This window comes from Adelges cooleyi, unplaced genomic scaffold, assembly GCF_023614345.1.
Source record: "Adelges cooleyi isolate 19-005CV unplaced genomic scaffold, UGA_ACOO_1.1 ACOO_flye_CR_arks_rails_tigmint_CR_PRNA_8, whole genome shotgun sequence".
NCBI lineage: Eukaryota > Metazoa > Arthropoda > Insecta > Hemiptera > Adelgidae > Adelges > Adelges cooleyi.
In genome coordinates, this window is record NW_026096513.1 from 1,734,552 (window position 1) to 1,760,452 (window position 25,901).

Sequence of the window (25,901 nt, forward strand, 5' to 3'; positions counted from 1 at the left end):
GGAAAAGTACGCACATGAATTAAAATCGGTGGGTACCATCATGGGGCAGCACGTTTCGTTGTCATCGTTGTCCGGGTGCATGTGATATCATATCATATATTATATATACACATACATATATATATATATATATAAATACATGCCCCAGCTTGGTCTATTGTTTTACACGGTCCTCATCTACAAAGCTGATATAATATACTATATATTACCGCGCATACAAAAGCCCGCGTGTGTTTATGAGACTATACTTTTTTTTGTTTAATAAACGCACTTGGTTTTGAATTTGTACTGCCTATATACTCGATTAGAGTGTATATTATACAAACTATATTATAACATATACTCGCCGACCGTATGTCATCCGATACGTGAACCGCCGGCGAACACGATCGAGACGAAGAACAACGCTTATTGTGTTCACTCCGACCAATAACGAAGTGTCTCCACAGCATTTTAACAATATTATATACCAACTACATGTTCAACAGTCGCCTTGTGGTTGAAAATTCCCCAGTAAATTGAATAAAAATCGCAATTAAGCAATCTTTATCAATGAACGTGCAATAATATAGTTCTATAATATACTTTGTGTGTAAAAGGACCCACCCTCACTTTCTGTAACTTTTGGTAAACGAGCACAACACTTTTATTTCTTATACTATAACTATAAATAAAATTATAACTTCGTTGATTTTTGTCTGGAAATTTTTTTATACAACATAAAATATGTTATAATTTACATGTTTGACTTGTTTCAGTAAAAAAAAAGCCTTTTAGGCACAAGGTATAAAGATTTAAAATTAAGGAATAAAATGTTACATTGCATATACTGAATGCACTGAGGTTATAATGGAATTAACAATAATTGGTATGCCGGATGCGGAAAGCGAAAAGGGACCTCTTGTCGGCATTTTCCAAATTTATGTGGTGCTACTTTCCGAATCTTGGTCGATTTTTGAATAATTTGAGACCGGTAAATCTTTTATAGATTTACCGGTAGATTTGAAGTTTGCCAATGTTTTGGAGGTTTTCTAGAAAACAACTTTGCCTACAAGAGGCCCTTTATTGCTTTCCCCATTACAATTATTATTTTTTTTATTTAATATAACTATTAATTTATAGTTTAACATTAATAATTAAAATGTTATTTCAAATGAGGATTGTTATTTTAAGTGTAATATTATGTTATGATTAATCTAATACTATTAATTATTAATTATTTTACAAAATAATAAACATTTTCTTTTTATGTTAAAACTACGTGTTTGAAAATATTGTTTATTAATTAAGTTAATCATTATTTTTTTAATTTCTATACTTATCCCAAATTTTTAACAAATTATATTTTATATTATTAAATTTGCAATTATATATTCTAGCTTCGAACACGCTTATCTCATATATAATTAGTTAAATATTATTTTACTGAGGAAAGAGATCTAAACACATGCAGTAAATAACAATCATAAACATCAACGGTGAACCGTGAACTATATAATATTATAATATTATTAATTGTTATACTCATGTAATAATAATATTATTATTGTCAAACACACTTTTATGGCCATCGCAAACACCTAAGGAGGAACGACAGATAAACAGTATAAACATTTGTTGTTATTTCAAGACAATAATTATTTTTATTATACAACGCGCGAAGTAAATAACGCCACAATGTTTGGTAAACGGTAATGTACTTTTCTTTACATGACAGCTCATTTTAATAAAAATACCTACTTAATTTATATGCATGTGCATTTGCACACATTTTATACATCACATCCCAAAACGAATGTTTGCACTGAGCAGTGTTGATAGTTGATAATATTAATTAGTAATTGTTCGTTGCAGGTCCTAAAACTATTGACATTTCCTACTACACTTTAACATAAGTCTTTATAAAAAGATAGTCGACGTCTCGAAACTACAGTACGCGATAAATAGACATATCAACACAATTATTATTGGCTACATATGTTTGACAACTTACATATTTTTCCACCTACCAATTTCGGCAATTTATTAAAGTTGATTTAACATTTTAAGCACTATGTAGCTTTTTAACTAGATAAATGAAATTGTAAAATGACCAACATCATGTTTTTTGATTGGGAGAAATTATATTATACCTATTTTTACCAATTAGTACTAGAATAAATCATACTAACATTTTATAAAAAGATTATAATATTATCTACCGAATAAAGTGTCATTTTTTCGCCAAAAAACTCTTGGCCTTTTGAGTACATCGGAAATTAAAAGTTTCTCATAATCCAACAATATAATATAAACATATAAATCTATCTAAATTTGAAAAAAAATATTTTTGAACACAACAAGTATATTATAATAGTATATATTATTTGAGAAACCGCTAAATAACACAACGGTCAATTCCGGTCTCACAGTGTATTATATTATGTAACCTTTGCGGGGGGATCTTCAAGTATACAATAGCGAATGCGTACGTACCATACAAGCCGCGTCGCGTTTATGTAAAATATAATAGTAATAATCGTAATATACACACCATAGATCAATCACCGCCGTCTGCAACATGGGTAGTCGGACGGCCAAGTGCGCGAGAGTGAAAACGACACGGTAAACAAACCTATTTTAGAAATGTGTTATTTTTTCTCACCGCACTCGTAGAAAATAATAATATTATTTATCCATATACGCACGTATAGGTATAACATACACTACGCGTCGCGTATTAATTATTGGGGAACAAAAAAATAATGTTATCGTCTTTGTTTATAAGCGCACTCGACGAAAAAACAACCCTCAAAAGGGTCCAACACAGTCCTTGGTCCATACACCACCACCGTCACTCGGTCGAGTGAAAAACAACACACCCGGTAATCATCATCCTATCATCGGATATAATATCTTATATACTCTCTTTGTGTTTATATATGCGCGTTTTTTTTTTTTTTTTAAATAAACAATTTCAATAGCTTTCAAACGAGATAATATTATATTTCGACCCTTGTACGCTTTATAATGCTGTTTGTCTGTATGTGCTCTATGCGGGACATGTGTCTCCCGGGCCACATGGGGTAAATATAATAATCACATGCGCGCTGGCAGACACATCAGGATGGCCGGCGCCTCGTTGATGACGATTTCTGTCGCCCGGGCGTCTGTTACATATCACCGAATACTCCAAAATCAAAGTACACACACACACACACAGGATACGCAGCTACCAGGATGCTGCATCCAAATCTCTTTGATAACGTCTTCCTTTTTTAAGATAAATTTTAATGTCAATCCGTCGTAAAAAAATAAATAAAAGCCGCGCGTTAAATTTAGACCAGCACTCTGGGTACTGTTTTTAGTCTTTGATATTGTACGCGATAATTAAATAATATTAATTGTTATTGTATGTATCACTATATATTATAACCGTTTGAGCGGGACCTTCTTGTTGCTATACCGTGTCACAAGTTTCTGGCGCGGCCAAAATTTTTTCACAACCGTTTATCATTTACTTGAGTTATTTACACATAATAGTTACTTGAGTACTCGAGGTATCACGGCACTCTTGGGACATGTCGTATGTTTATCTTTTATGCATTGTATCAAATATTATTATATTATTCGGTTAGGTTTCCAATATCCAGGAGCGTTACTGCCGTCTGGCGTGTACAACAATAGAATCAATCAAAAACGGGTTGTGCGCCGGCCGTTGCCTGCCTACCTTATCTAGTCCATCCCTACACACCGGCAAACCAAGTCGGCCGACAACGAAAAATAAAAAATAACTACCCGAGCAATATCATGTGCCCCGCAGGTCGCAGTCACCCTTGCGGGCAGCGCCTAAACATAATAGGAATCCGTTCTCCACCCTTTATGACTAGTACAAGTCAAACGATCCGCCGATTTCGATAACGACTTTTGTGTATTTTTCGCTAGTTTTTAATGTTTTTTTTTTTTTTTGTTACCGAAGTTTCCCTCTCGACGGCGAATAACAATAATAATAATAGCGCGGTAATACAGTAATACATTATTATTTACTCGTGTCGCGAACCTATTCGTTCGTCTCGTGTTACCGTCGTCACTACTGCAGTCGATCATCCGTAACCCTATCGATACACCCGAGTCATTGTCAGTTCATCGGGAATATCATAGATATATGTATACTATCATAACAGTATACAGACACACGCTTGTGTGTGTGTATTTAGGTTCTCGTGTTTTTTTACTAAAAAAAAAAAGAAAAGGGGTGTATACCGCTAAATTCGTCGAACAATGCTCCCTCCTATTGTGTTATCACCGGCGTGGCACGTGGTGATAGAGCAAAAATAACAAACGTCGTTTATGTTATAAATATATATATATATATAGTGTGTGTATATGACATGTGTATTATATTTCTATTATATATTTCCAATATAGTATTTGGTGCAGAAAAAAAAAATCGTCACAGATTTATTGGACCAGATAACCCGGGCGTGTGTGATCCCAGGGGTGTATTTTTACGGTATTTTTCGGATATCGGTTTAACCGGGTTGGCGGGGTTGATAAAGTTTAACGAACTTTTGCGAGTGTAGACTCTGAGGGAAAACGAGGATGTTTAATTTTTCCGTACCTGACCCGTGTTTGTTCCGACCTGCGCATCAACCGGTTTATCATATAATATTGTACCTTGCTGTGGTTATTATACGAGACAATAATATTAAGTGTTGATAGAACTGTTGTTTTCCGGTTAACGCGGTTCATATTCGATAACCGTGTACGTTCAGCTGCGACTTTCGTATGTTTGTTTGTTGGTAGGTGTATATATGTAATGTAAAGTCAAAATATTATTTAGCTGTTAGGGGTTTCGGTTTTTTTTACTCTATCGGGAATAAAACAGCTGCTCCGGGAGAGAGAAATAACGAGAGAGAAATGCTATGTAAACGAACAATTTACATATTATATTATATACATGTACATATATAATATGTAGTGGTACGCCGCGTTCTATCCGGGGTAATGGGAGAGAAAAAAAAGTCAACAAAGGTATTGCGAATATTATTATATTGTACCGCGTCGAAGAAAATAAAAGGCATCATGCCCTTCTCTCTATACGGGCATTGTGCCGGTCGAATGATGTTATTATGTCGGTAAAAAAAAATTGAGACCACCCCACGGCAATGTATCAATGTTTTTCTGATAAACGGGGAAAGACCGCTCATTGTTGGACGGCCAATTTGAATTATTTACTTCCTCCGACGGACTAACAAATGAATGTGGAATATGCGGCCACGTCCTCCTCCTTTTTACCCCGACCGAGTCATAAATCTGATTTTTTTTCCTTATACCGCTATTTATGTTTATTCTTTACGAATTATTCGTGTTCCCCTTTTTCTTTTTTTTTTTTCAAAACGCTCCTTCCGTATTGATATGCGAAAACCGCGGTTTTCCTCCTGCCCACCGCCGCGCCGCCGCCCCGTCTGGTAGTATGAAAAAGTCCTGAAAGCAAAAACAAATAATAACAATAATAGCTACCGCGCGAGGGTTGTATGGGGAAAAAAAGTGTACGCACACAAAACGCGGGCCATAATAATATCGAGCTCATAACACTTTGACATAATTTATTTGGCTTAAACATCCGTAAAAGAGGAGTGGAACGCGGTGATTCTTAAAAGTACATTTATCATCCGCCTCTACGGTTACGGCCACTGTTTTTAATATTCTCCTCCGGGGCCACAGTTTTCTTCTAGAAACACACACATACACCAGTTCTGTACCAACACACCTCGGGCTTAACACAATTGACACGACGATATACGATTTTAAACGCGTGCGGTTTTCATTGCCAGGCGGCGACCAGGAGTGGTGTTAAGTCCGGCCGGCGCAGAGCTCCTAGATTTACCGCTGCTGCTGCTGCTAGTAGACGCAGTAAGTCAATTAACAGAAAGACCGACTTAACGGTCCGTGTGCTCTGTCGGTGGACGGTGAAAACCAATAAAAACCGGGTCGTAAATAAAACGACAACGGCGGTGTTCCCCCGGAAGAAGCAACTCCTACGCTTCTCTCTTTTACTCGCTTTATTCTTATCAAACTCACCACCGGCGGTAGCGTTATCAGCGTTATACACCAGTCGTAAAAACATATAAATATATATATATATATATATATGTAACAAGAGAAATAAATATTGCCGCTGACAGTTATAATGGAAACGACGGGCGTTTTTTGAATTATGAGTTTGCCGTTTGTGTGGTTTCCTCGTCATAAACCCAACACGCGCCCGACACACACACACACACATACACAGAGCAAAAAAACTGGGAAAATCGTGTCTTCTCGTGATTTTTATTTGGCCCCGTGAAAATAATAAAAAAAAAACCTGTTATCTGTAAAGAAGAGGAAAATAATAACACTGTATTTGCTACCAGATTAAACCACGCTGAAAGCATTTTCCCCTTGCTCGGTGTATATAATATGAGCTTACACGCTCGGCAATCGTTTTTAAAACCATTATAATCCCGACCAATAAGTCGGACCGCACGTATGAGATATTTTTTCCACACAAAAACTTATACGGGATCACTCTGGAAAAATCTAATATATTGTATTCCATTTGTAGGTACAACACTGCACGTATCTCGGTCGAAAAAATTAAGCAAACATTTTTTTTGCTGCGAATTGGATTTGTCTTTTTTTATATTGTTTTTTTTTAACGTTTATGATATAACAATGTTTGTTTTTTGTTAACAGTTCTCGGCCGGGAAGGCCGCCCAAACGAGCGTCGTCCGTGGGCTTATCGTTGGCCGCGTCCGCTTCCCATTTGAGTCATCAGCTGAAGAAACACCGTCTCGAAAACGGCGACTACGTACCCGGGGTATACGAAAACGGACACATGCAAGGTAATCTCTCGTGATGAGCTTATAGAATAATAATGAATAATTAAGATAAACAGATAAGCTTACCCGAGCTGAATATTTAAATCACTCCTATTTGCGGATGATTTATTCTTTTTACAAAATTTGATACTTTATTAATTTAAATTAAACAAATTCATTTGTTGGTAATTTTGCACGCGTATTGTGTCTAAACTATCTTTTTAATTGTGAGTCATTCGGAAATCTAACGTAACCTTATCGGAGGGAAGCACTAAATGGTCAATTTCGAATTAAAAATTTAAACCGACATGGTATCGATAGAATTATGTCAGGTGAAAAAGACAATTCAAATGCATTTATTCTTCAATTTCGTTTAATTAGAATTCATTTAAATTATTTTTCGAGAATGGAAGACTGGGTCAAGACTGATTTTAATCATATATATGTGCTTTAATCGTGGGTTGGATAAGGAAAACTTGAAGTTGCTCACATGTTTTAAAATTAATTAAATTATAATAATTAACTTATTAAAAGAAAAATGTTGTTGTTGGACTTGACTCGGCTCTGTGTGCCCAAATTTTTTTACTTCGGTTATATTTCCATACGGGCATTTGCTGCAATCGGTCGGAGTGCGGAAATTCATTTAAAACGGATGAGAGAAATTAACGTCATAACCGTCAAAGTGTGTGTGTAACATCCATAATGTTATGGAAACAAGATTGGTCCGGACAAATCGGATAAATCGGTTTGTCTTATAAAACGCAAAACCAGTAATTTGAAAGTACCACGCGCGTTTGTACATAGGTATATAAATACATAGGAAACACTTAATCAATTGGCCCGTGCAGTATATTTAGTGTTATTCCGGGTACGCGGAGATATTAACCGCGACCAATGAAATATATTATACCTCAGTTGGCGCTCGTGACCGTGTGCGATTCGCTTCGCCGACGATTCCTAAACGCTGTCTAGCATTTATCCCAATAAAAAAAACTCCGCACTTGTTTACTTACTGTGCAGACTGTGAGTACAATTATTTTGTATAAGAGAAAATCTCGAATCGTCTAACATCGTCCCCGACTCTGTGTCATTGTTTTGCACAAAAGTCCGAAAGTGGGTATTATATTATTTTTATAATATACCTACAGTCTATTTCTCAGAGACTCTAGTGCACATAATAAACCTAATATAATATATATGTATAAACCGACCGCGATGTGTTCTTTTTTCGCAACCCTGTACAGCCGTCTTTTGTGTTTGTATGTACTCTTACATGACGTATATCGTTACAATTTATAAACATACATATCTAACGCGCAGCTGTTTGCCGATCAATCATCCGACAAAAGGAACACTCCTGTGCAGCGCCCATTATGCTTGTATTTAACGTTATTATTTTTTTTTTCTAACGATACTTTATGATTTCTTCATTTTTTTCTATACCCGTAGACCTTTATATAATATATATATATAAAATTTTTGTTTTGCCTTTGCTTCGGTTTGCGTCGTAATAATAATAACGATAATGTACCTCGGTATAATATAAGTATATATACCTATAAATAATATTACCGAGACGCTGATTAAAGGCGCGTAGGTATATAGATAGACACTATAAGGACAGCCTTTACAACGCCAAGCGAATATTTATAAACGTTAATCAGAAAATTTAATTTTAACGATAAACAAAAAAAAATATTCCCCTTTCTTCATTTGTATCTAAAAAATAATTAAGAGTTTTTTTTGTAAGTTGCGTATATACACAAGTACACGGTTCGTTAGACGCGACGGCTCGTCTGACCTCTCAAAACGCCGTCATCGGACACTCGGTGTCTTTTGAGCGTCAAATTACACATAATAATAATAATAATATAAAAAAAGTAAAACTCATTTAAATGAAAAGCGTCGGCTTTTTTTTTAATTCGTTTTTTTAAATGCCCAAAGGCCAAAACTTCCGGTAGTCTTTAATAAAAACACACACACACACGCATATAGGGTCTTTTCTCATACACATCGGGACTGTGACTGTTGCTGCAGGATAGACGCACTTAAAATGCATCAACAGTGTGTTTCCTGTGTCACCGCGTATAATAATAAACGCGGCTGCGCTTTATTTGATTTTATTGTTTAATTCCATTATTATGTTTCAATTGAACATATATATATATATACATATGTATAGTATTATTAGCTACGCATTTTTTATACGCATAAAGTTTGACATACCGTCGCAGCGGTGCCCCTCGAATTTTCTACGGCCGTACGTTTTTGGACAATGAATGCGTTTGTTTTTTATTGTTTACTGCCGCAGTTCGTTATAATATTGTTAATTGGACGACAGCGACTCGAATGACACGTCCAGAGCGCCCTTTATTTCCTTTGGCGTACATTATTAGAATGAAAATAATATACATTTATCGTCCGTTTTATTATTAAAAAAACGCTCGTGTATTGATCCCCCACCCCCGCAGACCGTAGACAAGCACCGGACACATCACCGCACGCTCTCTTCAAGACAGCACCGTGCGCAAACAAACGATATGTTTTTTGTGCATTTTTATTTTTTTAATTTCAAATATTAACCAGAGCTTCGGTGCAATTAAACTTTGTTGTGTTTGCGTGTGTACGTTCCCACGTGCTTACAAAGAAATTAACGCGTTTGTGTGTGTGTGTGTGTTCTAAGCCTTTTCATCGGTTTTTTGTTGTTTTGTCTGCCGGCACCCGTTCGTGTACTTTATTTACACTGGCGACGCGCGACTCTATATAGGCAAGTGAAAGGGTTGAACGACGACGAGTGTTTTCACCTGGAGGGGCCGTCTTTTGTTGTCCGGGTGACCTTTTAATTGGTCCCGGCGTTACCTGTGGGTTTTTATTTTTTAATAAACCATAATAGCCGGTGAATCGGCAGAATCGTTTATTATACGAAAACAATTATAATATTCCCGGTGACGAGGGTGGCGTTAAAGCTCTCATAAACACACTGTACAGTCGTATAATATATAACGGCTAGACTTAAACGGATGAATAATAAATATAATTGCGCACACGAGAGTCGAGAGAGTGTATGTTTTTCCGACGGCGGCGGTGACGTCGGTTTGTTGACTTTTCTCGAAATTCAATTTTAGAACTCATCAACGCCACTGTACAATATATATGTAGGTACATATATAAGAGCGGCTGTATCTTTTGCAACGTGTGATTGCCTCGAGCCGATCGCTGGTCCGCTTTCGCCGTATAGGGTCGTCTCGCGAATTCCCCATACTTGCGTGCCACCACCGCGTGTGTGTATAGTATATTTTGTTTGTTCGATAAACTGTAAATAATCAGATACGGCGCTGGAGGGAGACTTAAGCCCCCCCTCTCCCCGCCAACACTCTACGAATGTGATATAATTGAACTCGAGAAGATATAATGCGACTCGAGTGTTCAAATCGGATTCGCGTGTCTGCACATCACCAAAACTCATATGCGCTTAAACAATGGTCACGCGAGTCCGGTTCGTGTCGCGACCGCCTTGTGGAAATTATGTTTTGCACACAACCGCACTCGTATAACGTGTATTTGGTAAAATAGCTACCGGCCACGGCTGTGTGATTTCGCGGCGACCTTAAGTGTTCCCCCCCCCCAAAAAAAAAAAAAATTCGGTTAGCATCTGCGTCGTAAGTATATAATGGATCACGCGGTTGTCAGCGGTCGACCGGTCCGCAGCAAAACACAATCAATCGCTACGTCTTAGTCTTAACACTGTTTAAAAAAACCCCCGCTTATCGTACAAGGAGAAATAGTAGAATAATGCGAGAAAAAAAATTGATTATTTAATGAAAACTGCGTAAACAATGCGTCGCGTTGGCACAAAAGATCTGACGTGCATATCTGGTCGGCAAGGTCCCGAGTTTCGTTCAATAATACAATAAAATATTGTATTATTATTTAGGCGCGTCGTCGAAGGTTGTCGATTGCGCCATTTAATGTTTTAAATCGAATAAGTACAAGTAAAATAATTTGCATTGTTTGATAATAGTATTATATACATTATTACAGTACCAACAATACTATATGCCGGTCATATAGAAAATAATGTAATTCGAACTACAGTACACAACGAGAAAACTTTAACGACCGTAATAGTTTAAATATTATGCGACCCAGACGCCGACAGGTAATTGCTACCTTAAAGTCTGCAGGACATCAAACGCACCTGGAATACGACGACTTGAACTAACGATATATAATATATATTGTCATATACCTACTTACGTTATATTTATATACCACTATTACTACTACTACTACTGGGTATGCCTACTCCTCGTACACACCACAATCCGTTCGTGGATACCTTTAAGTACTCTCGAAACAAATGTTTTCCGAACGCTAGAGTAATTTGAAAAGTTGTACGGTTAAGCCGGTAGTTATACCCTAATAATAATGGGCGGGTAATAGTAATAATTTGTTTAACGGCGCACGCACGTGCCTCTAGTCCCTGATAATAGGCAATTTGCCGTAAGCGCAAAATGCAATTTTACTTAGTATACAAGTATTAAAAACCTACGTGTTTCATTTTTTTTTACCGCTTTACAAGTTTTGCACGCACTTATAAAAACAATATAAAAAAAAAACCCCTCGAAGATTTTGGAACGCGTGACGACGATAAGGGCGCGAGTATTACTACATTCTTCTTAAATCATATTATATAAACCAACGCGCGGTCATTGGCACCGCGACCGTGTTGTATAATGATAGTGTTATCACCTTGCCTTACCGGAAACAGTACGCCCCGGGGACGACATCCGACCGGAAACCGGCATCACGACCCTCTTCTTGTCCTCGCGGTGTAGCATCGGCGGCGGCGGTCGGGTTCTCGCGCGTGAATAATGAATTACCACCGTTTTGCCGGTCAACACGGTTGCCTATGGTGAGCCCAGAGTGAGAGAGAGAGAGATAGAGAAGGAGTTAAATAGTTAAACACGCGGCCGGGGATTTCCTCGAGATAACACACGTTTTACCCAGGCAACGGATGCCCGGTGGTAATCGCCAAAGCCACAGCCCTCCGAGATCCGTGGACGGAATACCTAGCACGGTCGTCCGCAAACGTTTGCACAGGACACGCTGAGAGAGAGAGAATTGTGCATTCTCGCATAGGAACGATATTATACCACAACGATGCTCGGTACACATACGTTGAGTGTGTTAAACTTTAAGTCATCCGTAACGTTGACTCGAAAACGACAACTATTAATATTGCAAATAAAAAATGAGCAAACTTTTTATTTGGACGCCACATTTCATTCGCATACCGACAACCCGAATAGTTATAATACCAGCTATTTATGGCCGACCGAACAGTAAAATAAACATATGTATATTATTATGTAGTACGTGCAATGTGCACGGCAGTCGTAAATGTCTTTCGCAATACTATCTCCGCCCTGGCGGGATAATTGTTGGTAATTACACGGTGCACGCGGACGATGTCTTCATTTTTATCTTCTTTCTATATATTTGGCAGTAACCACCCGCCGACGGTGCACCAGTCGTAAGTCATGCCAGTTATGTATCGTGATGACCGGTTTAACCCAATTTCAACAACAGGAAAGTTATAACTTGTAATTTTTGTTTTGGTCGAGTCAAATAAAATATATCTGGCTTGCGCGAAAAATGCGTGCGCGAGGGGCTGTCTGCCGTCAATTACAAAATGTTTTTTCCAATATATATACAATACTATTAGTACTGTACGTCAGAAGTTTATTTTGCAATAGGACAAGCCACGAGCTTGACGTGGGCGTTACACTGCCTATGGTGTAACCGGTCGACGATAATCAAACCGTACTTTCAATTAATATATTTTATAGGCATATAGCTAAAGCTGATTTTATACTATCACCGCGACGTGACATGGTGTTTTCGAAAACGGTTGATTTTTACAAATCGCATCGCACAATAGTGTTAAATAAATTATGCACTTTCTTAGTTAACTGAAATAATTTCTCTTTTTCGTCGAGGAGTAATTTTTGATAACTGATACTTTTCGCTTATCACAAATACTTCGGATATTCTAAAATATGTTTATTTACAATATATCAGATCTTATAAGTTCGGCGCTATATAATAGGATCAACTCAAAACCATAGCGCCTCGCTACTTGAGGTCGCCTGAATGCGTGACCTCCGACCGTGTAGGTGCAGACATGTATAATCTAACATTTTCGTATGTGTTTATACAATTAAGTATTTTTTTTTTATTTTGTCGACCCACCGACAAGCAACCGCGGGGTCTCGACCCGAAAACCCCCATATCCGCCGCGGTGGTCCCCGACCAAGCTTTGTGCTTCTCGGCCGGTTAATCTTCTGTCTCGTCTCCGAGGTGAATACAAAAACAACACCGCCGCCGCGCCACCGCCTTCGACGATCCTTCACACGTTCAAAGGAACCGTTTTATAATGATTGTGATCTCCCTTTGTTTTTGTGCATAACACACAAACCATGGCATTGTTCACGACCACCACCGCCGATCATATTTAATTAGTTCTAATGATGATTTATGCGCGCACGCGCTTCTTATATCCACTTTCCTTCAGCCGACTCGATACACAAAATAGTACGGTTGTGATAGCATTACAATATCGTATACAATACCTACCTTCAGAACAATAATCTGTTGCGGGGATTTGAGATTTTTCCATTCTCTCTGGTCCCGTCAAATAATCACTTCTGGCCGGAGCGACAATATAATAAACCGGCCGCTATGTACAAACGTGTCCCGGCAAGTGGCCGGACGATTTACCATAAACGAGCTTTCTCCCCCACGCCGACTTTTAGGTATTTATGCAAAGAAAAGCCGCCGGTCCGTCATCCATCATCGCAGGATGATAACAAACACGAGGCGATCGTCGTCGAGGCACACTGTTCGCGAATCGCGCCCCGAGGCTTTCCTTTGGCCGAGAGTGAGCGAGATAGAAACTGTACATTATAATAATATACATACACACACACACCGAAGTGGCCGCTACTATTTACCAACGCCGCGCGAAGATAGACCGTGCCGTTGAATATTTTAACGCCTTTCATTATAATAATAATAATAATTCCCTTACCGCATTTGTCAAAGGCCGACGGAATGATCGATGCTGTTGTTCCTTTTGATACGGCTTATTGTTGTGTACATAGTATGTATGTGTGTTTCTTTTATTTTTTTTTAATTACGAATGATCGATGCGTCACACCCATTACCGTGCGAACCATTTTTTTTTTGTGGAAAAATAAAAAAAATCCACAAGGGACGACGGTTATCGTTGAAGTCGACTTAGAGACGCTCGAAAAGTGCGATAGGTTCGCAAAGTATTTCATGTATATTGTAAGGGATTGATTGCCATCGTCATCGTAGGGCAAGACATGTGATGGCCGGGTCATATTAGGTAAACAGTTATAAGGTATACTATACTTGGTCGGCCAAATAAGCGGCCTTACAGCGAAGGCAACGAATAGGCCATCGCATCACTACTCGGCTCATTAAAAACTCATGGCTGCTTGTATTTTTTCTAACAATATAATAAGAATACCTAAATAGTTGAACAATTCGTAATGTTTATTAATTTCATTATTGTTGATACTGTTAATAATATGTTACCTATATTGTCGCAGGGGCCGATTTGTAACTTCATCTCTAATAGGCTATTACCGAGCGTTTAAGAGTATTCCGTTAGCCTTAGAAATGCTTTACAAATTTTTTTTCTAGTATATAATATACATATACTCCTTCGATAATGAATTATCTTATTATATTTACAGTGTAACGTTATGATTTCCTGATAAAAAAATAAAATCCTCTCAAACCCTTTTCCGACATTGATGCGACGCTTGCGGTAAATTATAAATCATCGCCTGTTTCTCTTTTGTATAATATAATATAATATTTATTTAAAAAGAAGCTTTCATCTGTGAAATTGAACCGCGCGGTGGTTTTTTACGTTTCAATCGCAGATGCTACTACTCATCGACGAGTCATGATTCACTGTCAGTCAAAGGTTTCCTTGCAGCGTACACACGCAAAAATAAAAAAATGAAAATAATAATAACCCTCCTCGTCTGACCTCAGGGACGATTTACGTCTCACGTTTATGTATATTATTATTTATTTTTTGCCGTTCTCACTCTCACTCTCTCTTGATGTATCGTATGCTAATCCGGAGAGTGCAAATTAATTTCAATTTAAACGAGTCGAAATGTATACTATGCGTGTGCGTGTGTGTTGGCCGGGCGGCAAGAGGGGAGGGAGATCCCTTTGCTGCCGCCGTCACTTAAAGCCAAGAAACGGTTATACGGCAACAGCAGCACACAGTAATCAATCATCCCGCTCGGCACTCTCTTTTTCTCCTCTGACTGTCAGCACACACACACACACTGCACCGGGCTCGGTACACGATGGTTGTGTTGTTTTTTTATTATTATATATTCCGTAAACTCGACGCGGCGGGGAGGATTTTAATTTTAGCATATTGTTTCTTTTCGGTTCCAAGACAAACAAACAACACATATATACTTCCCGGCGGCGGGTCTCTTAATTTCCACATAAACCCCAATCCGCAATGTACACGGAGGGGCGGGTACGACCGCCGGACGATGATGGATTGCGCCCTAGGCCCTTCGTCACACCTCCCCTGTGTTTTTATCATTAGCCAAGACCCGAAAACGCGGCTAATTTAAATCATTTTTTTTTTTTTTGGTTATTTTCATCTCTGTCTCTCCTCTCGCTCACTTATTCTTCGTCGTACCGGCTATTGTCCGTTTTCACACTTGACGTGCGGCGTAGGTGAACTGTTAAGCTTTCCCCCGCTGTACCAGCCGTAGACGAGGGATTTATTAATATATACATGTGCGTACACAACATATATGTATACAAGGTGATCATTTTATCGCGAATCACTCAATATCTCGTAGGGTTCAATAAGAAATTTAATTTTTTTTCCATATTGTTTTTATACAACGTGATCATGATTGAAAATTAAATGATAACGTTTATATTTAATTAACATTTTTAATTGTTTCGTGTTTCAAAAGTTGATATAAAAATAATTAGTTTGGGAGGTTTCATAAATCAAGGTAGGAACATAACAATTTATGGAAAATTGATATCACATTTAATAAAAATGAAATTATTAATTAAGCCCGATGAGATATTGAGTGGTTCACGATAAAATGATCACCTTGTATATGTATATTATTGTGCAAATGTATCAAAGTTGATCAAATAGGATTTGCGTCAGCGCGTGCAGGAAAGAATAACCATTAAATTGTACTGCAGTGTGTATGCCTATTATTATGTATACGATTACTGTTTATTTAGAAATCATCGTAACGGAATGGCGCGCGGAGGGATTCACGTTGATCTTTTTAACAAACAAATGGGTCTCGCGATTTACATGTTATTTGTAAAGCGAACACGCCGCGTCGCCAAGGGACTCGTTTATTAGCGTATACTCGTTTTTTTTTCGTTCCCCTAGCTCAATCAAATTAACATTTTCCGGTAGCAACGTCATCGACGCAGTATAAAATCAAACCAAAAAAAAAAAAAATAGATATACCGGTAAGGACTTGACCTTAAAAAAAATATACGTAATAAATATACATCTAGTTATTTTTCCATTACACGTACAAAAAAAAAAAAAAAAACAAAGGTACACAAACGACGCGACGGCTTGGTTTTCGGGACGCGTTGAAAAACGATTTGTTTCCACTACTGCACTGCAATTGGTATACTATATTATGTACGCTTATTTGGTTTTCTCCGGTAAATTGGTACTTGCGGTATTATTACTGTTGTTATAGGAGGTCATTTGGACATCGTTTAATTTCCAGCGAGTGGATGACTGCCCTCCCCCGTATACCGTCCGGTCTTCTTGTTCTTCCACTAAAACGACCGGACGAAAAATCGATTATCGGATAGCTATTAAGCAAAAGGCAAAGCGGCCGCATCGTCGTGGACTTACATATAAATGTATATTATATAATAATATACATACATTGGCCACCGCCGCGGTCCTCTTGTGTTGGACGATGACAAATTGTTACCGGTTGTGGCGGCGCTCGCGATCAAAACAGTCGCCCGACATAAATCACGCCACCGCGTGGCTTTAAGTAGCACCGGCCAAAATCCACCGACCGGCGTCTTATTAGTCAAAGTCCTAGTGGATAATTGAATGTGTATGTGTGTGCATAAAGGTCAAGTCAGACGTCGCGCGCGGTATCGAGTGAAGGCCGAGGACCCCGCTGCGAAAGGCTAATCAACATCTATAACATCCATGTACATAAGTTCAATAATTACCGTTTCGGTTGTGTGTATGTGTGTGTGTTTTATTTTTCGGAACGCGCGTGCGTGTTCGACCGCGGCGGTAAAGACAAAAACCCATCAGTCACACGCTTATAGAGTTAAAATAATATTATAATAGTTCTGGGTGTATAACGAGTTGTGTGTACAGCCACGAATGCCATTACAGGCGATGTCCATTAATATCCCGCATGGTTCGGCTGTGTGGCCTATCATCAATAATTTCCCAAACGCTACGTACAATTTAGCGTTGTCAACGACGGGGGGATGGGACGGGGAAAGATAGGGGAAAACTAATTAAATATTACCTATACGTTCACAATATTCAAATGTGACTAGCCTAATACGTTTGTACGTTTTGTGTTTGCACGTGATACAGACTCGCCGCGCATGGAAAAGTCACCGCTGCTGGCCAACGGCTACAACCATCCGCCCACGCACTTAGGACACATGCAGTACATGCAGCAGTTCAACCATCATCACCACCACCCGGCCGCGGCTCACGCCATAATGAACCCAGCCGGTCTTTCGCATCCGGCACTACCCCGTCCTGACGCACAACTACTCAAGAGCCAGGGACTGTCCATGGAAGCTTTGGCCAGGTGAGTGTCGATCTGCAATTTACAGTAATTAATCGTTAATCGACTCTTTTCACAAAATACGTGCGTCTTATGGGGTTTTTGACAGATTTACTTGTAACATTTGATCGTTAATAGATGCGTTATACTATTAATAACGCATTGAACAACGGCGTTATTATCTGTCACATTTATGTTTACACGTATACACACAAATATGTACCTTGAAAAATGGCTAACCTAACTTAACGGTTGGCGAATGATTGTACGAAAATTCATTGTTAAAACTAAAAATGTAAAAAATTCGGCCAAAAATGTTCAACTATGTTGTTAACTATAACTACAAGTTTGTTATACTGTCAACCTAAAGGACGAATTGATTACAAGTGAACAAAATTATTAAAAGTCTTTGAATCCACAGAATCTATTTTATTAGCCCAATTTTCGTTCTGTATATTTATGAAAAACGCGTTTCAAATTTCAATTAGGGCATACGACATGATTGTGTATCTACTTTAATGATAAACAAAAAGATTTTCAACATAAACTAAAAGACGTGAAAGACGTGTGAAGTACCTCACCAACAATTTATATGATTTAAACTCTTTTAACTTCTACAATTATACTATTAAGGATATACATTTTTTTGTATGCCTCCTGGTATTAAGGAATGTTGATGCAGTGGCGTATCTATACTTGGCCAAACATTTGTTGGCGTCCTGTAAAAAACTACACCACAATGCCCTTACTGCTGCCATGGTAAAACTACGCCAACATTTTGGCTTTAACAGTCTTCGGGATGAAGACCTTTGTGTTGTATACTAATTTAAGTGGGCCCACGATTATTTTGTTGAATTTGAATCTATTAATGTCTTGTGCAATCCGACAATAATGTTATCCATGCGAACGGGATTAATTTGTTTTTTTTTTTTACAGTTCGGGTATCTGGGAAAAGGCGTACGCCGGTTTCATGAAACAGCTAGAAAGGTAAGAAGAAGACGTTTTATACATATCCACACGTATATTATGTGTACATGCTTTTATATTATTCGTATACAACATAGTTTATACACATAACGCCTTCTCGTTGCGGTCCGGTACTAAAATAATGACGGGCCGTTTAACGAGCTGCGTACGAGGAGTGAGGGGGCGTGCGGAAATTATACTCAGTGTTTAATATACGACCAAACTTGAATGATACTCACACACACACATATATACCGCGTATCGAATATAAAACAACTTCTAATAGATGTACAGGCGCAATTTTCAACTCTTAGACTTGTCCGTATATCTATTTTAATGTTGTGTGCGCGGTATATTATATAGGCAAAACGCGCTGGATAGAGTTGATCTTTATAATATGCGGCAAATGATAACGGTTTTTTTTTGCGGTGTTGGCTAAAATTTATGATCCGAACGGCATCGGGTTCTGTGTAATTATCGTCCGTCGGTGTAATTTCATTTAATAGCTGATTTTCTGTTGCACCAAACGCACGATTATGAAAAAATACCTCACTCGCACGATGCAGTTTTGCCGGTAATCGGTAATGGTGATATAATTCACAGGAAAACGGTAGAGATGGGTTTTCTGTTTGGTGGAAAATATTTAATAATATTATTTCAATCGTAAATCTCAATAATGTAAAAAAAAAGTTGATGTAATAATTTTCGTTGCTTATTGCCCGCAGAGGCGCGCGGATAATAATATATATATATATATATATATATATCTATGTAAAAAAAACTTAGACGTATAAGAACAAAAGGACACCGTTCAAAAAACATATATAAATAAGCAACGGATGCAAATTGAATTTTACCAAAGTTTTCACTCCGGCGCGGCGTTTTCTTATGTACCTATATTTTTTCTGATATTATTATTATTAGTATTCTTTTTGTTTGTTCGCGCATACCCATCTCAGACGTTCGGTGATCTAATTTATATCCGGCAACAGCAGCCGGCGGTTCCCTCCGGTTGTATCATTTATAACAATTTTCTTTTGGCGCGCAACCGTTAAAATAAATAAGGGCAAGCCAAGCAAAAAAAAAACAAGTAATGTTAGCTCTTATGCGCGTCGTCGCGTCCGGGTCGTTGGCAAAAAATAAAAGAAACGTTTTACACGTCTCCGGAGATTATGTGTACCGTGCACATACATATTATACACCACCGTTGTTGGGTTAGGCGGGGAGGGATGCGGGATAAGTTGTGCAGTAGGGAGATCAGGGGTGGATGAAAAGGAATAACGCCTATTATAACGCCGCCGCCCCACGACCAAGTGGACTTTTCGTTAAATATTTACATGCGGCAAAGAAGTTATTAACTTCTTTTTGTATACACGATGTGCGTAGGCTCTTATAGACTGCAATGATAATTGTTCTTCGTAATTTCGTATTTCAATTGGACCGGTCCGACGGCCACGACGGTGGCAGGCAATTATCATTATTATTTTTGTGATAGCTGTCGTTTTTATAAAAATGTTTTCCCTTCGAAGATTAATACCGTACTGCTACCGTGCTGCTGCTATGGCATAGTAGTAGTAGTGCACTCGGCCGATTGATGGATGACGTTTTCGATCCGCCATCTTCCGTCCAAACATATTCGTTTAATATCGTCGGCGACGAGGGCGAAGAAACGTGAAACAAATAAAAAACGACAACGCGGAAAATCTTCCATCACGTGTCCGATACCGACGGCGGGGGAGAGGGGAAATATGAAAAACGACTTTCACGTCTGCATCACACCCCTATTGGCTTCTTCCCCGTCCGCCCGCACCGCCGTGTATCGTCAACGGTGGCATAATGAGAGAGAGAGAGACTCAAGAATCGAATAATAAGAATTGAACTCGTGTTCTTATTTTTTTTTTTTTTTTGCTACCACGTTCACCCTCCTGTCCGCTTTATTCTTTATGATGTACACGCCGGTTGTGTGTGTATGTGTGTGTTCGCGGTGTGCTTAAGGGGTTGCCAGATGCGACTTCCATTACGCCAATTTCGCTTTATGCACTGAACGCGGCGGCGGTGGCGGGTAAACGACATACACTAACGATGGTAAATTTTTATAGTGTCGTCGCGCCCGAACAAAGTGTTTGCCGCTCGGCGGTGGGTGGGCAAAACAATGTCGCTAAAACGTCAAACGTTAAATTACATTTTTATTCGAATTTCTCGGCGCGTAACAAACAACACTCTGGTGGGTAAGCGATAGAAAAACCTTAAAGAGATACAGAGAAAAAAGAAACTTTGCACAATCGTTATGCGTATATAAAAAAAAAAACAAAGAAAAAACTTTGTCAATAACGATAAGCCTTAAAGACGAAACGCTGCCGCATTATTTGTGTATGTGTGTGTGTGATATTAAAAAGGGATTACGGTTTTTCTTGTACGTGAAGTTATGAGTTTAGTTGTCTTTGCGGATAACATAGGATTCGAAGTACAGAGCGGCACAGGCTGATTCCTTAATGCCGCGCACTGCATTTTTTTTATAAAAGTTACAACACCGCTCAAAAAAAAAAAGAAAGTAAGTTGTTTGTCAATGTTTCGGATAGCATTTTTTTGTATGAGACGTTTAACGCCGCCGCCGGGCACGGGCGAACAATAATCAATAATAGATATTTTCAACGAACAACGCTTATCAGGGCTTTTGACAGAATGATTTCATAATGATTTTTTTTATTGTTACCATTATTATTATTATAATTATTTGTATTTAAAACGCACAAACGGGCGTGCATAATATGTCGGATTATCGCGGTTAATTACACGGCATTAACAACTGGCGGCCGCGGCCGGTTGTTGGGTTTTCATATTGTTTTTGGTACATCCCGGATTTCAGCCCATTGTTCCGGAGTAGAATAACAATCATAATAATAATAATAATAATCGTTACCACCACCTCTCGCGGGTATACCGCAATCGCGCTAAACCTCACCCGAGTTACACACACACAGAGGTGCTTCGGTCGAGTAATATAATAATTAGCAAAACCGGGGCCGACAACAAATCTAGATATCCAGCAACGGAGCGGTCAGCTCATCAACATCATCATATAGCATTATGACGGGGGCCCAGTGTTTTAATCTAATATCGTTGTTTCCTCCCCCGGCGCTTGTAGCCCAAGCTTTTGTCCGTAACCAATGCCTATTGTTTTGTAAAACATCTCATCCCTCTTCAACGCCCCTATAGGCAGCTTTGAATAATTTTCGGTTGTTATTATTAGTATTTATCGGTACGCCGGAAGTGGTCATTTATTGTGTGCCGTTATAAGCCCGCGGTATCGATATAGCGCACACAACGAACAGACGCTCTCATTTTTTTTTATATATTATTAATATTGAAATTAATGTTTTTACAAATCCCGCATGATCCGCGTCTGTCGTCGGTAACCGATACCGAATGAAAGAGATAATATTATAATATCGCCAGGGTATATACATATATATATATATATATATGTATTACTTTTCTTTTGTCCGCGTCGTTTTCGTATCATATCTTATTGTCAATATCGCATTGTACGACTGCGGTTCTTCTTATACTTCTCATCGACATAATGCCAATGACCGTCGGGGGATTTACAGGGAGCATTAAAAAAGATATTCGGTGGTTGAAATAAGACGGACGATATGATAATAAAGTCGCCGGTGCGAATGAGATAAAGGAACGGACGGCTAATCTCCAAAGTATTGGGGTTTTCTCTCCCACCGGACGCGTCTGAGCGGTCCAGGGCGAGGGAAAATATTGGATTTCAATTGAAAACTCGTTTTTCTCTCCGTGACCCCGAAAACGCGGACAAGATGGATTCATTTGTCACGGACTAGTGCGGTGTATATATGGAGAAAATATAAAAAAACCGCCCCTCAGGACACATTTTCGGAATCATAAATTCACTTTGCTAACTTTTTGCCGCGGGGACGTGTCCTTTTCACGCCGCTTTTGATATATTGCCCGTTTGGTAACTTTGCCGGGTTACATATACACAACACAATATGCGATTATGCGGGGACAAAAAAATAGAATAAACTTTATATACAAGAGATGTCAATATAATATTTATACATAGACCGCGTATATACATATTACGGACATTTACTATTTTTCAAGAAAATATCGCCCGCTGCAATACAGGTATTGTGCGCACTACAGACTAGGAACATTATATTAATATATGGAAACCGGACGAGTAAAAAAAAATATGTGTGTGGGCGTTGCATTTCAATATTACCCTCTCGAGCGAGGAATATAAGCCTGCTATGAATTTGAACCTTGACTTCAGCTTTTGCGGATCCGGCGCAAAGGACCAAAACCTCATAACAACGCTGGCTGACAGTGCGTTAATTAGATGTGTATCGGGATGCTGCCAGGTATATATTATATATGTCTTAAGTCTTTTGTAAACCACGGTCAGAGCGCATTATCACGAACGGCCGAGACTGATTCGTTTGGAATCGGCCGCCAGACTTCCGTATGGCGCCTTAAATTACGATCCCGTTTGACAGTGATTGCGCTCAATAAACACAGTAATGAATTGCCATCGGCAAAATATATTGCAACTATAATACACGTCCCGCAATCGTAAAACGTATAATATTATGTGTATATTTCGTCAAAACAACGTTATGTTTTATGAAACGTAGCCGTCGATAAACCCACTCGTACACCTCTATATGAACGCAGTAGTAGAAGGGTGAAATGACCTAGGGCACGATATGATTTTGTGTCCTCGGGCCTATTTGAATTTTAGTAAAATCCAATTAGTCATAAGCCCTCAAATAAAATATACCCGGTATATACTCTGTTAATATTAAATCCGGGGTTGCCATTCGTCTGTCGCGTCGTTGAGCTATGACTTGAAAACGCACTGCCGTCGCTCCAATTTGTTTTTAATTCTTATCGTATTGATACGACGTCTTGACGAGTAAGGTATGGGGAATGCGAAGCCCGTAGCATGGATTTATATGTTTTCACGGATTTACAAAATTTTCATCTACTGTATCGATCAGTCAGTTTAGAAGTGATTACCGTTGTTTCGATGCCGAGTCACGGCTCGTGTCTATGGGTTCAATTTGTCCGGTTTCGTACGTGCAAGCGTGTACTCAAACGACGGCTGAAAATGATTATTCACCACGGACAGGACGTCGACAAATACTGAGCTTTCGGTGTCGCGACAGCGGGTAATCTCCGTACGAGCGAATCCGGAGAGATTAACCGCCGGCGGTCGTTATTCAATCAAATGGACCGTGAACGCGACCACCGACCCTTTACTCCGGTTTGGAATGAGACGGTCGTTTTGCATTTCAAACGGATTAACCGAAAACCCGTCATCCGGCCGAGTCGCGTGACGTGCGGATTACACACAGTCGGATTTTTGGCTACAATTATTATTATCACCGTCCGTCGCTTGGCCGTGACGCATCCGGCTACATATCGTAGGTGCATCGTAGGATACCATTATTAAAAAACTAACGGACGGAATGACCTATAATGGCACAAATCGCGCAAGAGTTCAGCAGTGTTCACTGAGTGATGAAGAAGACCTCTGTGTGCATCGCGTTCTCTTATATGCGCCCGTATTGATCATGTTGAAAACACAATTTGATTTGTCCTAAAGACGGCACTCCACATTCTTCGATAACGATTACATAATAATATACAACGCTACATTATAACATTAAGTATATATAAGCTCACACGACATCGGACGGGAGCTGAATGAAAAATATAATAATAAAACGTTCGGGACTTGTCCGCCGAATCAATTACCATTGGAATAGTATAATATAACGTGGGCAGCGGCAGCAGCAGCCAGCAACGGCAGCGGCGCAGGGTGCCGCACGCTATCACAAAGCTATCGGCCACTACCGATCTGACTGTGCGATGGGAGTATGGGACTCGCGCATGTCACTGTCACGACTCGTTTTTATTATTGTAATAATGTATAGAACGGGAAAGACGGACGTTTCTGATTTAGTAAAACGCCTAGACGCGATTTACATGTATATTTATATATAATATATTTGAAGTGGGTGTGTGTGTGTAGTACGACTGCTGGTGCTGCCCCGGCGTAAGGCTGCTAATTACAAGGCACTTTGGTGTGCGTATTGTATATAAACGGTCGTGTCATTCCGGTCGAATATTATATATAATAAAATATATGCATCCAATACGTATACCGCGCGCCTTATCGGTCGGCACACATCTCACATATTGTGTGTAATAATGGACCGCCGGGTCGGGACGGGTGTTCGGAACGCGTTGTCGGCGTGCGTTTTCCGGTCCGGTTTGAAAAATATATAATATATGTACCTATACATTGTACACGTGTAATATATCAAAATTAGTGTAACATAGGTACGAACCGAACGCGCGCCTGACCGACGATAGGGTAAAAATTCAAAGCTAAACCGGCAAGAGGGCGAGGACTGTATTGCGGGGTAGGGCGCCGATTGCCTTTTTAAACGCATGTCAAAACCAAAAACGGTTTGGCTTTTAATTCCGCCCGCCAGAAATGCGCGCGTTTTAATAATTAACTCGCTCTTTTAGTTGGCTTTGAACTCTTATGCTCTCGGTCTCTCTCTCCCACTCCCGGCCAAGACAAATTAATAATCTTGTTTCTAATAAGATATGTTTGGTTCGCGACTAATAATATCCGCGCAGTTAAATAAGTCACCGGCAAAAGTGTGCTTCTGGCGGCCGACAAACTTTTCCCGTCGCCGAGACGCAAATAATAATATCGGAAACGTTCGCCCCCTTGACAAGCGAGTGACACGTCGCCGCATATAGAACAGCTATCGTTTGTATATGTGAGTTGTGATTGTCGAACCACTGCCTGTGATTGGGTGTATTACAGGCCAATATAAAGAAGAGTTATTCGATTTGCCGATTACGCTTTTCGCTCGGCCGCGTCCGGCATTTGCAAGGTGAAGAAGATCGAAAAGCGTTTCATAAACTTTCATGCGCTATGCATATTAGATAATACCATCTCTGGATCCCCCTGCCCCCGGCCTACACCCAAGCCTACGGATTGCCCGCGCGAAGTGGTCTCCGTCTGCCGATTAATTTAATATTAAATCCCTCTATCGCTCTACCTCCCCTATCGCTACGGCGACCACCGCCACCGTCGTCGAATCCGAGATTTCGTTTCAATTAACATGGTCTCGGG

At 39.3% G+C, this 25,901-nt stretch overlaps 1 protein-coding gene across 2 annotated transcripts in view; it reads left to right on the forward strand.

Moving 5' to 3' along the window:
- LOC126845588 (dachshund homolog 2) overlaps positions 1 to 25,901 on the forward strand; it is a 92,097-nt gene that overhangs the window by 32,915 nt on the left and 33,281 nt on the right. For both annotated transcript variants that reach the window (XM_050584314.1, XM_050584313.1), the window contains 3 exons: positions 6,718 to 6,866; positions 17,545 to 17,767; positions 18,680 to 18,730. In XM_050584314.1, coding sequence (XP_050440271.1) covers positions 6,718 to 6,866; positions 17,545 to 17,767; positions 18,680 to 18,730 — 423 coding nt within the window. The remainder of the gene's footprint in view (positions 1 to 6,717; positions 6,867 to 17,544; positions 17,768 to 18,679; positions 18,731 to 25,901) is intronic.